This window comes from Leopardus geoffroyi, chromosome B1, assembly GCF_018350155.1.
Source record: "Leopardus geoffroyi isolate Oge1 chromosome B1, O.geoffroyi_Oge1_pat1.0, whole genome shotgun sequence".
Classification (NCBI taxonomy): domain Eukaryota; kingdom Metazoa; phylum Chordata; class Mammalia; order Carnivora; family Felidae; genus Leopardus; species Leopardus geoffroyi.
The window spans coordinates 102,062,711-102,079,284 of NC_059327.1; the positions used below are offsets into that span (position 1 = coordinate 102,062,711).

At 34.2% G+C, this 16,574-nt stretch overlaps 1 protein-coding gene across 16 annotated transcripts in view; it reads right to left on the reverse strand.

Annotated features, from left to right (window-relative positions):
• KIAA1109 (KIAA1109 ortholog) overlaps window positions 1-16,574 on the reverse strand; it is a 211,040-nt gene that overhangs the window by 189,366 nt on the left and 5,100 nt on the right. For all 16 annotated transcript variants that reach the window (XM_045468446.1, XM_045468497.1, XM_045468429.1 and 13 more), the window contains 4 exons: window positions 8,740-8,861; window positions 5,461-5,577; window positions 4,352-4,430; window positions 2,673-2,737 (listed from right to left, as the gene is read on the reverse strand). In XM_045468446.1, the coding sequence (XP_045324402.1) occupies window positions 2,673-2,737; window positions 4,352-4,430; window positions 5,461-5,577; window positions 8,740-8,836 (358 nt within the window). In that variant the 5' untranslated portion in view covers window positions 8,837-8,861. The remainder of the gene's footprint in view (window positions 1-2,672; window positions 2,738-4,351; window positions 4,431-5,460; window positions 5,578-8,739; window positions 8,862-16,574) is intronic.

Here is a 16,574-nt window from a genome sequence, read left to right on the forward strand (position 1 = left end):
TTTTATTAAAAGCTACCTCTTTTCATGAAGGACTTGGGTCAGCTACTCTTGACCACATCCATGTATTTTGATGTAAAGCAATCTACTTTAAGGAGATGAAATATTTCATGACAAAATTAAGCAATTATTTTCTTCAAAAAAAAGCTATTAACAATTTAAGATAGTATTTTGCATGTCTACGAAAATTCTAAAGTGGGCAATCTCATTAGGCTTAGCCTTAAGACTTGCAATTGCCTCTGGATACTGCAAATTATCATATTCATTCCTCTCATAAGCTGCTATCAGTGTTTATATATAAGAATTTCCAAGAACCTACTTGGGCCATATTTGACAAGCCTGTTTTATAATATAAGCAGCACTAGACTAGAAGTCAGCAGACTTCAGTTTTCATTCTGGTTTTATCAGTTATTAATCACAGGAATTTCTGTTTTTTCCATTTGCAAAATGTGGATTGCTGAGAACATTAGTTGCTTCCAAATTGATAAAGGATTTTGAGAAAATCAGTTGTTCCCTAATTGTGTTCCTTAGAATCCTGGGGTAAAAAGCATGGGGTAGTGGGAAGGGTTTTTTTCAAATGGGTCTACTGAACTCATATACCTATAATTTCATTGGTTCATAAGAACATCTTTAAAACACTGAAAAAAATTGAAGTCACTCAATCTCTGCTCAAAATTATCCAACAAACAACTCTAATTTTTAGAAAACTTTTTCCAGACACGAAATCTGCCCATTATTTTTTCTAGTCATTCTATTTCATTAATTCTATAGATACCAAATTCTTACCAATTTATGCCAGTCATCTCAAGGTACATGATAGATTATGTTGAAGGGGGAAAAGCTTGTGGGAGCAAGGGAATGACAGTAAAAAAAAAAAAAAAAAAAAAAAAGACTAAAAGTGAAGTAACAATGAATTCAAAAGTAATTTAGGCTACCTCAATCCTGTGCTAAGTTTAAAAACTTTTGGAACTTTAATTTCCCATAGAAATAAAATTATAAATAATAGCAAGGTTCCTAAAGTGAACCCACCAAAAAAAGGAAAAAATTAATTGGGAAGTTCCAAAGTTCTGTAGAACTAACCACCATTTCAGAATTGCAATGTGGGGTGCCAGAAACACCGAATGTGCTAACAGCTAAGAAAAGGTGCAGGAGTGTCATCATCTTCTGACACTATTCTCCAAGTCCCCACCTAAAATCTTCTAAAACAGTAGTTATCAGAGTATGGTCTGCGGACATTTGCAGGGATCCCAAGATCTATTCCAGGGACCGTAAGGTCAAAACTATTTTAATAGTATTATACAAAGATGTTTAACTTTTTCTCAATTACTCTCCCATGAATGGACAGTGGAGTTATTTTTAAAGGCTGTATTATACATGGTACTTCAACAGACTGAATAAAAGCAGATGAGAATCCAATTATCTATTAAGCTAGACATTAAAGTGATTTGCAAAATATAAAACAATACCACTCTTCTCATTATTTATTTTTTGTTTTTGGGTTTTTTTTGTTTGTTTTTTTTTGCTTTGGAAAAGTTATTTTTCATAAAGTATGTTGTTTATTTTAGTAGGTACAGGGTTTATTATATTTTTTGAGGATGGTGCCAAAAGGAACTTTATGACTTTTTTTAAATTCAAGTAAGTTAACATGTAGTATAGTATTGGTTTCAGTAGAACTCAGTGATTCATCACTTACATAGAACGCCCAGCGCTCATCCCAACAAACATCCTCCTTAATGCCCATCACTCATTTAGCTCATCCCCCACCCACCACCCCTCCAGCAACCCTCAATTTCTTCTCTGTATTTAAGAGTCTCTTATGGTTTGCCTCCCTCTCTGTTTTTATCTTATTTGAAACTTCCCTTCCCCTATGTTCATCTGTTTTGTTTCTTAATTTTTAATGAAATCAAAAATGTTTCTATAATTATCAGGTGTAATTTTGAATGCAATAGGTATCTATATAAATTACAAAAATAAAAGCTCTTTGGGTTCCTCAGTAATATAGAAGAATGTACATATAGTTCCTGAGATCGAAAAGTTTAGGAACCACTATTCTAGGGAGTAAAGTCAAGGTCTACATTCCTTGAAGCTACTGGTATGGTTAACATCAAGTAGGAAGGTTAGGGGCACAGGAGCACTTATAGAGTTGTGAAATGAAGACTTAGGGAGAAAACTCTGAGATGATAAAATTTTGATGATTAAAGCAGAACCAGAAGATAGTCTAGAGCTTTCATGTCCTCTTTTCTCTTCACCCTTAGCATAGTAGATAAATGAAAATTAGTAACAGTGTAAGGCAGGAGTATGAATAAAGTCACAGAAGCTGAAAAGTAGGAAAAGTGATTTAGTAGAAGGATTAAAGAGTACTAGGAAGTCCATTTTAACCATAGTATGGGTTAGATCCACAGATGTAATAGGAGGTAAAGCTATGCATAGGAGTAAGGGTCATACTGAGGATAACCCTGAATAAATAATATGCTAAAGTAACTAAATATAACCAGGCAAGAGGAAAGCTGCTGAAAGATCTCCAGACAACTGGTGAGAAAATGAGAGTTTTTAAATGCCAAAACTTTAAAAAATATTTTTATCTATTATAAAATGTGAAATATTTCAATGTCCATAACTAAAAACACTCATCATATAATTAAAGATTTCAAATACATAAAAACATGAAGACTCACCATGTTGCTTCTGCTTTGGATTATACATTTTCCACCACCGAAAAATTATAAATCCATCTTGAATTCTATGCAAGATAAATTACAAAATAAAAACTTCAGTAACAATTTACTTAATTTATTTAATTAGTTGTTATAAAAGGCAAGCAATTGGTAATGAATATGAAAATACAGAAAGTTCTCAATGGATCTCTGGTATACATAAATGTTTCATAATATCCCAGTTAAAAATAAAGAAAGAGAATTTGCATAGTCTAAATTACTCTATTTAGGTAAAATTTAATACCATATCACATGTAATAGGAAAATGATGTGCTAACAGAAAAAGTTTTTTTCTTCTATAAATGATATTTTTTTAATGGTGTAAAAACTATATAAATAAAAGGCCAAATCTTGAACGGGGAACACTAAAATGCTAATAGAAGCTTTTCAAGATACTCGTTCATCTCTACAATTATAAAGCACCTCATGCCCCAAAATGATGAACATAATTATAGACTCTCACCTTTTTACTTTTCTTTAAAAAATGTTAGAGTCACAAAGAAATTGTCTCTACTATTTTAAGTGAGGTGTGAGGGTTGACAAACACTAGCACCTCTCAACTAATTCAAAACTTTCAAGTTCTATCTAAGTTAAGAAATCAAATGTTAGGAAATCACAAAAATAGAGTAAGCTTTTCTTTTAAGGCCTACAGAAGAATGTATTTAATATATTATTTATCATTTGTTATTATATTCAGATTTGTGTATCCTTCTTAAAGTAAATTTAGAGGGGCACCTAGATGGCTCAGTTGGTTAAGCATCCAATTCTTGATTTCGGCCCAGGTCATGATCTCAGGGTCATGAGATCAAGTCCCGCATTGGGCTCCATTCTGAGCATGTTGTCTGCTTAAGATTCTCTCCCTCCTTCTCCCTCTGTGCCTCCCCTGCTCTCTCTCAAAACAAAAAAAATAAATAAATAAAATTAGAATAGCTAACAGACACTAAACAATTCTTAAAACTTATTACCTATAATACCTTAAAAATATTATCAGCATCCCTGATCCTTGTTTTATGTAACAAATGACCACCATGAATTCTCCAAGAAAAATGGTAAGGTAATTTAATGGCTCAAGTATTCATAATAGGAATGAAATGAGATTATTCATTCCTACAAGCTGCCTTTTGATAAACTTTTTGCCAGTCTGAACCTTAGCTAATTAATCTGATTAAAATATTTTTAAACATCAATTCACCGGATATGATTTACTGAAAAAATTATTTTTCTTCTTTTTTTTAATTTTATTTATTTTTTTATTATATGAAATTTATTGTCAAATTAGTTTCCATACAACACCCAGTGCTCATCCCAAAAGATGCCCTCTTCAATGCCCATCACCTACCCTCCCCCACCCCACCCCCCATCAACCCTCAGTTTGTTTTCAGTTTTTAAGAGTCTCTTATGCTTTGGCTCTCTCTCCCACTCTAACCTCTTTTTTTTCTTTTTTTTTTCCCTTCCCCTCCCCCATGGGCTTCTGTTAAGTTTCTCAGGATCCACATAAGAATGAAAACATATGGTTATCTGTCTTTCTCTGAAAAAATTATTTTTGATTTATGGTTTTATCTGAAGAAGTCATATTAAATATAATCAGAAAAAAATTTACAATATTTCAAGTTTAAGATGAGTTTTTTTTGTTTTTTTACCTAATAGACATGTCTTCTGTAATATAATAGATTTCACGAACCATGACTTTTCCAGAAAGAACAGAGAAAGAGAAGGAGCCTGTTGTAGGAAAAACAACAACAACAACAGCGATTAATGGAATTGTTTTGATACAGAGTAGAGTACTTGAAGCTTAAAATAATCTTAGCATTCAATTTATTCAATAATTAAATGTTCTCTCCTGGCTCCCTCCTGATGTCCTTACAGCCTTACTAATTTTCTATCCCTCTTTCCTCAAATATAACAAAAAGTACAATAAGTACCATCACTATGAACTGAAACTGCTAAATACGCATATGAAGACATTAAATAGTTGCTCCATATGAATAATTCCCTTAATTATGCACAACTATTAAATAAATCCCAAAGCAGTGATAATTCACCATCTTTCTCCATTAATTTCTTTGATTCCAGGAACCAGTCATTGTCTCAAATTAGTGGAAGATGACTTATGTTTGAGGGAAATGTTATTTATATCGACCACTAAGAAGTACTCTAAGGAAACTTAGGATAGTTCTAGTCAGTGACCTCTCAACCCTTTTTCCCACTGGTCGAGGGCTTTCTAAAACATATTGGTTCCTGATAGACCCTTGAATCTGAAAACTTCCCACCTATAAGTAGTCATTACTAAATTAATAATGTGGACCACAAAATGAAATGCACAAAATGATTCCAACTTATAGATTTTTTTTAAGTAGAGGTTACTGAAAGAAAAAAAAAAATAAAATGGCAAAAACTTCAGTGAGCATTAGAAACTTTCTTTGGATAGTAGTATCCTAAGAAACTTCTATTTCTATATTTTATATGTGCCTATATTTTTCCAATTATTTTAATAAGTATCTTTTACAAGCAAAAAAAAAAAAAAATCCAAAAGTTACTATAGAAACACTTTAAGAAACAAGAATGAGATAAAGAACCTAACCAAGTGATAGTTTATCTTCTGTCATAGAGTGCTGTGTGAGAGAAATTCCAGTTAGGTTAACATTCATAAAACAAAGGTAATTTCTGATGATCACTTATAAAATATAAATTTATAATATAAATCTCAAGGTTATGCAGAAGAAAAAAATTCAGTGTTACTCAAACTTACCAATATGGATATACCCATGTTTGTATAATCTATTAAGAACCAATGTTAAAATAAGACCAACATTTCGAGAATTGTAATACGTGAGATAAATAATCCATCCACAGGACAAAATGGTAGCTGTTGGGAGAAAAAAATGCAAAAGAATCTCACTATAAGTTTCCTTTACAATCACTTTAATATCTTAATAAAAACTTGTTAGTAAAAGATCATTACATTCAGAAATGATAGGACTTACTTCTATATAGTAATATGTCCTCTTAGAATTTAATACTTGGATTTTTAACACCAAATACTGATTCTACCTTATCCATCTTTTCTCATTTTCCTTACGTATTAGCCAGAAAAGCACATATTCCAATCAGACTAACTAAAGAAATACTTCCTTTTTTTGTTTTCTTTCTCACTATTTTTTACTGTTTTAGTTATTAAACATATATAAAGATGTTCTGGAAAGAGAAAGCCCTTATTTCTAAATATTCTGAAAAATGTCCACCTTTATTAGGCTAAAAGCTCATTCCCAAGCTGTGTCCTAAAGGCTACAATTATTTAAAAAGAATGAAAACCAATGATTTTTTTAAATCAGAGAAAAAGCAGTGTTTTTTTTTTTTTAATCAATAGTTCCTGCTTTCTAATAAAAGGTAAAGAAGTGAGAGTTTTACTCTACATAAAGGCATATCTATATTAAACAGGCCACCTTATGCTATTTTGCTCTAATAGATAAGACAATAACCTACTTTTAAAGAATGCCAGTGAATATGCTACAGTAAATGGTATTTCAAATTTGACAATTTTTCATGAAAAGTTTATAGTCACTTACAGGATTCAGAATATTCCCACAAAGAACCTAGTTCATTAATATACAAAAATTAAAATGTGAGAAAGCAGTTTTTGATAATAACTTTCCTTTTACTTATTCACTTTAGAAGTATAACTATTTTCCAAATTAGGACAAAATAATGTAAAGCAATTTAACATGTATCACCATTTAACAACAGCACATTAAGTTCCTAACTTTTTAAAAAGGTTATTTTAACATGGATAAAACCAAGCAGTCACGGAGAATCAAAATATATTTTCTCAGGGTAGCTTAGATTGACGGTAACAGCTCTGATGTAATAAGTGCTATGATTTGTCCGTAAATATTATTTCTAGAACAATTCTTTTGAAAAGTTATTTTGATGATATGTCATTGTATTTTTGTTTGTAAAAAGTGTTTTGGGGGGGCGCCTGGGTGGCGCAGTCGGTTAGGCGTCCGACTTCAGCCAGGTCACGATCTCGCGGTCCGTGAGTTCGAGCCCCGCGTCGGGCTCTGGGCTGATGGCTCAGAGCCTGGAGCCTGTTTCCGATTCTGTGTCTCCCTCTCTCTCTGCCCCTCCCCCGTTCATACTCTGTCTCTCTCTGTCCCAAAAATAAATAAATGTTGAAAAAAAAAAAAAAAAATTTAAAAAAAAAAGTGTTTTGGGGAGGGCGGGGGGGGGGGGGTTGGCACCTGGGTGGCTCAGTTGGTTAAGCATCCGACTTCAGCCCAGGTCATTATCTCATGGTTCATGGGTTCAAGCCACGTATCAGGCTGTGTGCTGACAGCGTGGAGCCTGGAGCCTACTTTGGATTCTGTGTCTCTGTCTCTCTCTGTCCCTCCCCTGCTCACACTCTGTCTCTCTCTCTCTCTCAAAAATAAATAAACATTAAAAAAAAAAGTGTTTTGGGTTTTTTTATTAAAGTATAGTTGACACATAATATAATATTAGTTTCAGGTATACAAAATAGTGATTTGAATATGTCATTATGTTTTAAGTTTAAAAACATTTTGTGCTAATTTTTACTGTAAATCACTGTGTTGACAGCAGGTTACTGTGGGTCATTCGGAAAAGCAAGAGGTATCTGCTGAGAAAGTATGCTTCTAGTATTATACAACCTGAGACTTGTGGCCTTTTCACTCTATCATGTCTCTCAAACCCCTTCAATATCATAAGGCCACTTAGTAAAACAGCAAGAGTAAATAGTCACTCAATGTCTTTCTGGGTGTTGCTGTTGCTTTTTCCTTAAGAAAAGGAGTTGTACACAACAGAAAAAAGTCAGAGAAATTCTAGGTAATAAGAGAAGACAGTGATAGGAAATAAGGAAGAATTCTACCATAATTAACCTAAAAGGTAATTTTCAATGCTGCTTTTATGAAGTTCTATTTCATATTAATATTTTGCATTTCATTTTACTTTTTTGGCTTTAATGAATGATTTATAATAGGGCACTTCTATCAATTAGAAAAAATCAGAACTCAAAGTTTAAATCATAATTCCTTCTATATACACTTCACCTCTACCCATTTCCTTACACGTCCTATGGTGTCATGAAAGAAACATAAGCATGCACTCAGAAAAAAAGGAGCTATGTAACCTGTGTACGCTATTTAATCCTTATGGGCCTCAATTCTCCAACATGTTAAAAGGAAAAGAATAATACCTACCTTAAGTCTTCTCTGAGCATTGAGACAACATATGCAAAATGCCAGTGGTATGTGGCACACAGAAGATACACAATAAACATCATTACCCTCTTTTTCCCTTCTTACCCGATCTTACCCTATTTTCCCCTCTACCTTTCTAATTTTTATGCTAAAATTCAAATCCACAAAAACTTTCTGGGCAGTAACAGCCCACAATATTCTCTTCCTCTTATTCATATTTATTCATTCATTCATTCATTCATTTTCCCTCCCTCTCTTTGCCATTGATTTATACACTGTTTTGTATTATTTCTATGTACCTAGAAAACTGCTGGAGTATTAGCCCCCAATTTTTTTTTTTTTTTTTTTTTTTACTGGCAGAGCCCACTGTTAAGTATAAAGAGTAATGAAAGAGATGAGATTAACTAGGCATATACACTCTTATTTTGCTATAAAAACATATTTACCATAGGGATTCATCATGATAAAACAAAAAAAAGTGTGTGTGTGTGTGTGCGCACGCGCACACACGTGCACGCACTGAGATGGGGTTTGGTGAAGGAGTGGACTTGCGACAGGAAAAATAAACTAATTGCAATGTCTTTCTTCTCCTCCCACCTCCCCTAACTCACACAAAAGGAGGCAACCTAAGAAAAAGAGCCCTCTAGAGCACTTGCCAGAGCAAATATTCATAGAAATACAGATTGAAACCTTTTTTCCAAAAAATAAATGAATGGTAGTGTAAGCATTTCAACTTCAGCTAACTACTGCTTAAAATGTGACAGTTGTTAATCCGTACATAAAAAACAAAGTACAAGAAAATGTATTCTACTTACCAACAAGGAGCCAAACAACATTGGAATTGTGTTCTGTAAGAAAATCTTCTAATTGAGTGATACTAGGAACAATACTCTCATTCTTCCTTTGATCCATTACTGAAGTTTTTCCAGAGCAGCATCTAAAGGCCGGAGAGTTCAAATATTAAATTTAGAATCAGAGATTTATTAAACTGCAAAGGAAATCATGTAAGAGAGGAAAAAAGGTAAATTTAATAAAAGTAAAAGTTCATAAGGTAGAAGATAAAAGAGAAACTTAAGGGCCAGATAGGAAAATGGAAATAGTTTCATTACAAAAATCTTTTAGAATTTTACTTTGCTGGTGCTTTTTAGTGTTATGCCTTCTGGTGTGTTTTTAATCTAAATGAAAGTTGATATACTGAATTCTTGATTAAAAGAATTAAAGGACGGGCACCTAGGTGGCTCAGTCAGTTGAGCATCCTCCCAAAGACACATAACTTGAACTTAATCTATCTTGCTTCTCTCTCTCCCAATATATTATGATCAGTAAGGATTGTTTTATTTATCTTTGTATCCATAATACCAGTGACAGTGCCTTGAACACAGCCACTGTTTTCAAGTATTACATCATTTTAAATGGATTTTTATCTATTATGTAAGAAAATATCTGACCTACATGTTTTAAGACAAGCTCTCTCAATATTTTCTTTTTTTTAATTTTTTTTTTAACGTTTATTTATTTTTGAGACAGAGAGAGACAGGGCATGAACGGGGGAGGGGCAGAGAGAGAGGGAGACACAGAATCGGAAGCAGGCTCCAGGCTCTGAGCCATCAGCCCAGAGCCCGACGCGGGGCTCGAACCCGCGGACCGCGAGATCGTGACTTGAGCTGAAGTCGGACGCTTAACCGACTGAGCCACCCAGGCGCCCCAATATTTTCTTAAAAAAATTTTTTTTGATGCTTATTTATTTTTGAGAGAGAGACAGAGACACAGCGCAAGCAGAAGAGGAAACACAGAATCCAAAGTAGGTTCCAGGCTCTGAGCTGTCAGCACAGAGCCTGATGCAGGGATCAAACCCACAGGCTGTGATATCATGACCTAGAGCCAAAATCGGATGCTTAACTGACTGAGCCACTCAGACACCCCTCAATATTTTCATGACTCATCTATATTCTCTTCATTCTTCCTGAAATCCATGATATTCAAAACTGCTGTCTACATTAAAATAGAAATTGTGGCAATTATTATTTTTAGTGACAAAGAAAAACATGAAAATGTGAAATAGCTCAAGCAAACAGAGCATAAACTAGAGATTTATCAAAGTTCCTAATTTAACACCACCACTACTACCACCATTTTAGGAAATACCTTTCCAAAATGATTACTTTTCAAAGTGAATTACCTGTAAAATCTTTTTAAATACTACATTCAAACTATTTTATTTCTTTCTCACTGGCATAAAAAAATCAAATTATCAAACATCTAATACTTACATTAACACTTTTAGAGACAGAATTCAAAATCTTAATTTGGTCCTTCAGAAATGGAGGTCATCCCACAAATTAGTAAGAAAAATGTAAATAATATGATAGGCAAATGAACAAAATATATAAGTAGGCAATTTACAGAGAAAGATAGTATCACTAAACATTGGGACAATCACCCAATAGTGATATAAGTAAAAATTAGAAAGACTGTAAATAACTACTTCAGCAAAAGTATGGGAAAATGGGCACTCATACACAGTTGGGGAGTAAACTACATTTGGAAAGAACAATTTATTCAAATACTGTAAGAATGTGTATACTTTAACTTGGACAGCATTACACAGTGTACTGAAAAATTTGAAAAAAATATATCAATTAATAGGAAAATAATTAAATAGTGAAATACAGTATACTTTACTGGGAAATAATATGCAGCCTTTCTAAAAAAATGAGATAGCTCTATATGGGCTGATACACAGAAAAGTCCAGGATATATGTAATGTTAGCAGGGAAAGAGCAAGTTGAGAAACAAAATGTACAGCATTCCACTTAATGTTTAAAAGAAAAAAGACCAGGGGTGCCTGGGTGGCTCAGTCGGTTGAGCGTCCGACTTTGGCTCAGGTCATGATCTCACAGTCCATGGGTTCAAGCCCCGCGTCCGGCTCTGTGCTGAAAGCTCACAGCCTGGAGCCTGCTTCAGATTCTGTGTCTCCCTCTCTTTCTGCCCCTTCCCCATTCATGCTCTGTCTCTCTCTCAAAAAAAACTGAATAAACATAAAAAAAAGACTATCCATTATGTATATTACATATAGACACCATATATATACACACATATGTATATATGTGCACATATATGGAGTGTGTGTATATATACGCACTTTTTTAAATCAGCAAAAACAGTGAAGCCATATTATCGTTACCTCTAGAAAGAGCATTGGGAAAGACTTAGGAGGAAGGAAAAGAAACAGTGAAACAGGACTTCCACTTTTACTCTTGACACTTAGGTATTGTCTAATGTTTTACAACTGGCATATAATACTTCCATAATTTAAAAAGAAAAAGAGAGATTTGGTAACTAGAAGATAGGAAATGACAGGTGAGAGACTTTTCTTGCCCAAGCATACATCTATTGACCTCTTCTTATAACCAACCAAGAAATAGGTGTCTCCCAACCCAAAAATAACAACTCAGTCATCTGTCATTCTAGCATCATGTCTTTCTTCAGTGCTTAAATACTTAGCTTTTTAAAAAATTAAAGTGCAAATACTGAGCAAACTCAAACTTCATCACAACATCAGAAAGATCACCTTAGCAAGAATTATTTGAATTGACAGCCTTGAATATAAGAATGGAAGGAATATATACTGTTCTAGAAAGGGGAGACAAGTAAGTTTCATCAAGAAAGGACATAAAGAACATTAAGAGAGATTGGGGAAGGGAGAAGGAGGAGGCAGTCATCAAAGAAAAAACAGTAGAATCCAAAGATCCTGCTTCAGACTATATTGTTCCAGAAACAGGACATTATGTGGATTGAGAGCATGGATTCTATACTAGACTAAGTTAGAACTACCAGATCTAATGTTATAGCTGTGTGACCATGGGCAAGTTACCTAACCATTCTGTGCTCTATTCCCTCATCTGTAAAACAAGAACACTAATAGTACCTACCTGACAGAGGTGAATAGTGAAAACTGATAAATTCATGTATGTAAACTATTTAGAATAGCACCCAGCACATAGTAAATAATACACCATATAAATGTTTGCTGATTGCAACCAATGCTTTTGGTGTCTTGCCCACATACTGTTAGCATTCATCTCTACAAAAGATGACTGCTCATTTGGAACAACCAAATACTTTACTGAGGGCTGCTTTTGGACTGCAGAAACATGCTCAGCTTATACTCAGGGCAAGCCAGAAATGCCAAAGAGGTAACATCAATGATGGATAGGAAAGTGGTGGATACACAACTGCAGCTTCTTTGTTCTTGATTTGGGATAACTCTGAGGCATAGTATTTTTTTAAGTTTACTTATTTATTTTTGAGAGAGAGCAGAGGAGGGGCAGAAATTTTGAGAGAGAGCAGAGAGCAGGGGGGGGGGGAAGGAAAGAGAGAGACTTCCAAGCAGGCCCCACGCTGTCAGCACAGAGCCCAATGTGGGGCTCAAACTCCCCAACCATGAGATCATGACCGGAGCTGAAATTAAGAGCCAGACGCTTAACTGACTGAGCCACCCAGGCGCCCCTGAGGCATACTCCATTTGGTTTCCCAAGAGTTCACCAATGGTAGTGAGCTCCAGATGCCCACAGTGGTAACTGCTAGGATAATGTCCTTTACTGACTTCAATCCCTTTCCTTTCTTACTTCCCCATTCTCCTACCAGTCTTTCCTACGATCACTTCTGTACTTGAGTCCTTCCTATCCAGGTATTGGTTCTAGGAAGACCTAAACTAAGGAACTATTTTTTTGTTTGTTTGTTACCAGTCCTATTAAATCTGAGGATAGCTTTCTTTTACATGAAAAATGATTCTGTACTTTAAAGAGATCATAAAAAAATAAAATTAAAAAATAAAATAAAGAGATCATAAAACCATACCATTTAAAGGACACAGTGTTAAATATTTAATATCTTTTAAAAGTTTGCTTTAATTCAGGGTGTGTGTGTGTGTATATATATATATATATATATATATATGTATGTATGTGTGTGTGTGTGTGTATATATATATATATATACATATATATATATATGACAGAAAGAGAAACATTTCCTTCATCTGAACAGGAAGAAAGGAAAGGAAAGACCAAGATATGGGGAGATCTGGTGATAGAAAGATGAAAGAATCTGATGGCTTCCATAGATTTTTGAAAAATCAAATTCAGGGCGCCTGAGTGACTCAGTTGGTTAAGCATTTGACTTCGGCTCAGGTCATGATTTCATGGTTCATGAGTTTGAGTCCCTCATCAGGTGAGCTCGAGCCCCTCTTCAGGTGAGCTCCATCCACTTCTTTTTCTTTCTCTCTCTCTCTCTCTCTCCCCCTCCTCATGGGATTCTCTCCCTCTCTCTCAATTAAAAAAAAAAAAAAGTCAAATTCATATTTATCTAAAATCTCTTCTATTTCATTTTTTTTTTTTTTTTTTACTTATTACTCCAAGTTTTTTGGCACTAGTCCCATAACTTCTACAGTACCTGTTCCTTTTCTATTTTTCTTAGTTTTTAGCTTTTAATTTGTGTTTATGACAACTGTAAGAAGAATGACCCTAAGTGGTTGGTGAAAGAAAATAATGAATAAGAGGGCTTTCATCACCACAGCTTACCCCAAGTCCCCCAATTCCACCCTACCTCAGCAATAAGTATTTATCATCTCAGAAAAGGGGTGAGTGGGAGGAACTGGAGGATCTGTGCACCTGCCCACAGCTTGTCAAGAAAACTTCACTGCACTGGTTAGTTTACCTTCTTCCAAAAGAAGAGATATCATCCCATAATTTGACACAGGATTTCAGGTATAAGGTTTTCCTATACCAGGTTTAAACTGGAACAAGTCTATATATAACATTACCTATGATGTGAAAAGATCTGGTTATGAAGAGACAGAGCTTTCTTGGGTACTGTCATGGGAAAGTAAATACTGATTTAGATTTTTTGGAACAACATAGTTAAGACAGTTGCTTGATAATGTTGAGCTATTTTTTTGTTTATTCATTCAATAAATATTTATTGAGCTTAAAAATTCTGTAATACAGCTAAGGAATTCTGAGTATTAAGTATAAGATTTGGAATATTTACAATAACCTTTTTAGTATGATGTCTGGCAATATAGAAAATACTAAAAAAAAAAAGGCTGTTTGAATGAATACCTGTATCTTAGCAGTTATCGTACCATATTACAATTATTACTTTAGAAGTTTGTCTCCCCTGGTAGACAAATGTTCTTAAGGATGGGTTTGCCCTACCCATTTAAGCATAATATCTAACCAAGTTCTGTATACAGAAGTCTCTCAATAAATACTTGTTTCAGAAATGAATGAAATAAATACATCATCATGAAAGTACATAATTATGAGCTATCACCAAAAGTATTAAAAAAAAAAAATGATAAGTGAGTATTCCAATGTACGCAGAGCCAAAGAGATTCCTAAGTGATCTTTTTCACTCTCAAGAAAATCTGGTTTTCATTTGCTTGAGTTTAAGAAGAGGATATTCAACTTTTTAAAAACCCAACTATGTGAAAAAAGTTTAATCAAATCTCACACAACGATGAAATCACAATTCTTTGTATAAAAAGACAAATCACAATTCTTTGTATCTTCAGACCATCATATTAAAATTCTCTGCATTTAATTATAGTTCCTTTTCTAAAATGTTTTTATTGTATTGTATTGTATTGTATTGTATCTTAATTTGAGAGAAAGAGAGAGAGAGAGAGCGCAAACACACAAATGCACGAGCAGGGGAGGGGCAGAGAGAGAAAAGGGAGAGAATCCCAAGCAGGCTCTGAGCTGTTAGTGTAGAGCAGGGCTCGGTCTCACGACCGCGAGATCATAATCTGAGCCAATATCAATAGTCAGACACCTAACCAACTGAGCCACCCAGGCGCCCTCAGTTCCTTTTCTATAAAAGAAACTGCATGAGTTTTAAAAGTTGGAAAATAAATGACCTTTACAGCTCTCCTCTGAACTTCATCAATATTCATATTCTCTTTACCATCAGGTAAAATTAAACACCTATTAGGACAAAGCACTTACCCTTGGCCAATTTTACTGATCTACAGTAACCGTTACAGAATATATACACTTACTTGAGAATTTTTCAGTTACTGTTTAATTTCTGCTCATATGTAACAAATTATCTGGAGATACTTTTGTAAAAGTTCCCCATTTCAAAGCCATTTATGTCCACCTTAAAATTAAGAAGCCAGATAACTGACCCAAATATCTAAGTAAATACCAATAAAAATGAACTGTCTGAACAGACTGCTCATCTCTACTATGACATAATGACATCCCAAAACAAAAGTAAAACATAAATCAGATCACGACAACATTTTTATCCAAAATGAAGTTTCAAGGATGATTAGAACATTTGAGCTATTCATTTAAACACCGACCATTCACCAATCTAAAGGTAAACGGCCTAAAACACATGACTTTCCAATTCCACGATGCTTCATAAATAAAGTATATAAAATAGGCAAGTACTTACTACAACTAATATCTCACATAAAATAAATATGTAAATTTTACATTACAAGATAGTAATGGAATATATTAACAAGGTTGTTATTACCCATTAAACATAGAGTGATTGGAAAAGCCCAATCTGACTAAATTATTTTACCTATCAGGATACAAGGCTTTAAATTCCACCATCCATCACTTTAAGGGGAGTATTAACCAATATTATCTCTTAAAATTCAAAATAAAGCCAAAATCTATAATGTCCTATTATGTTCATTTAAACAAACAAGATAGACAATTATCCTCTTAATATAATCATCTCTACCGAGAAAGTCATTCCGGGTTACTTTCAGTCCCAGGATTCCAAGTGCAACAAACACAATTCACTATTAAACTAACTCCAAAACCCAACAGAATTAAATGGTAAAATAACATTCTATCAGAAATAACAGAAATCATCTGGTATACTGGAACTAGGCTTTACAGTCAGATTTGAAATGGAAAGCTTGCTCTACCCCTTCAATACCTTCAATACCTTCCTTAGCTGTGAGATAGCTTGAGCAAGTTATTGAATCTCTTTGAGCCTGTTTCCAAATGGCCATCTCTTCTCTGAAGAGATGCTCAAGGCATTAAAAACATGAAGCAAACAAGCTAACATACAGTGCTTGACAAGAAACACATTACAGCAGTGGTGCTAAGCTACTATCATTAATGTTCTTTTTTTTTTTTTTTATAATTTTTTTTTTCAACGTTTATTTATTTTTGGGACAGAGAGAGACAGAGCATGAACGGGGGAGGGGCAGAGAGAGAGGGAGACACAGAATCGGAAACAGGCTCCAGGCTCTGAGCCATCAGCCCAGAGCCCGACGCGGGGCTCGAACTCACGGACCGCGAGATCGTGACCTGGCTGAAGTCGGACGCTTAACCGACTGCGCCACCCAGGCGCCTCTCATTAATGTTCTTTAAGAAAAAATCAGCTCAACAAAAAAGGTGAAAGCTAAAAAAAATAAATAAAATGCATAGCAGTAGACAATGACTAAAATGTATTTCATTCCTTACAATATATGAGAAAAATACATATATTTAACTAAATAACAGAATTTTATAACCAAAAAAATTACTTGGCACATATAACAATCAAGAAATTAAGTTAATATGAATAACGTAGTTCTACAAATAACAGTGAGTTTGATATGATTCTTAGAAGC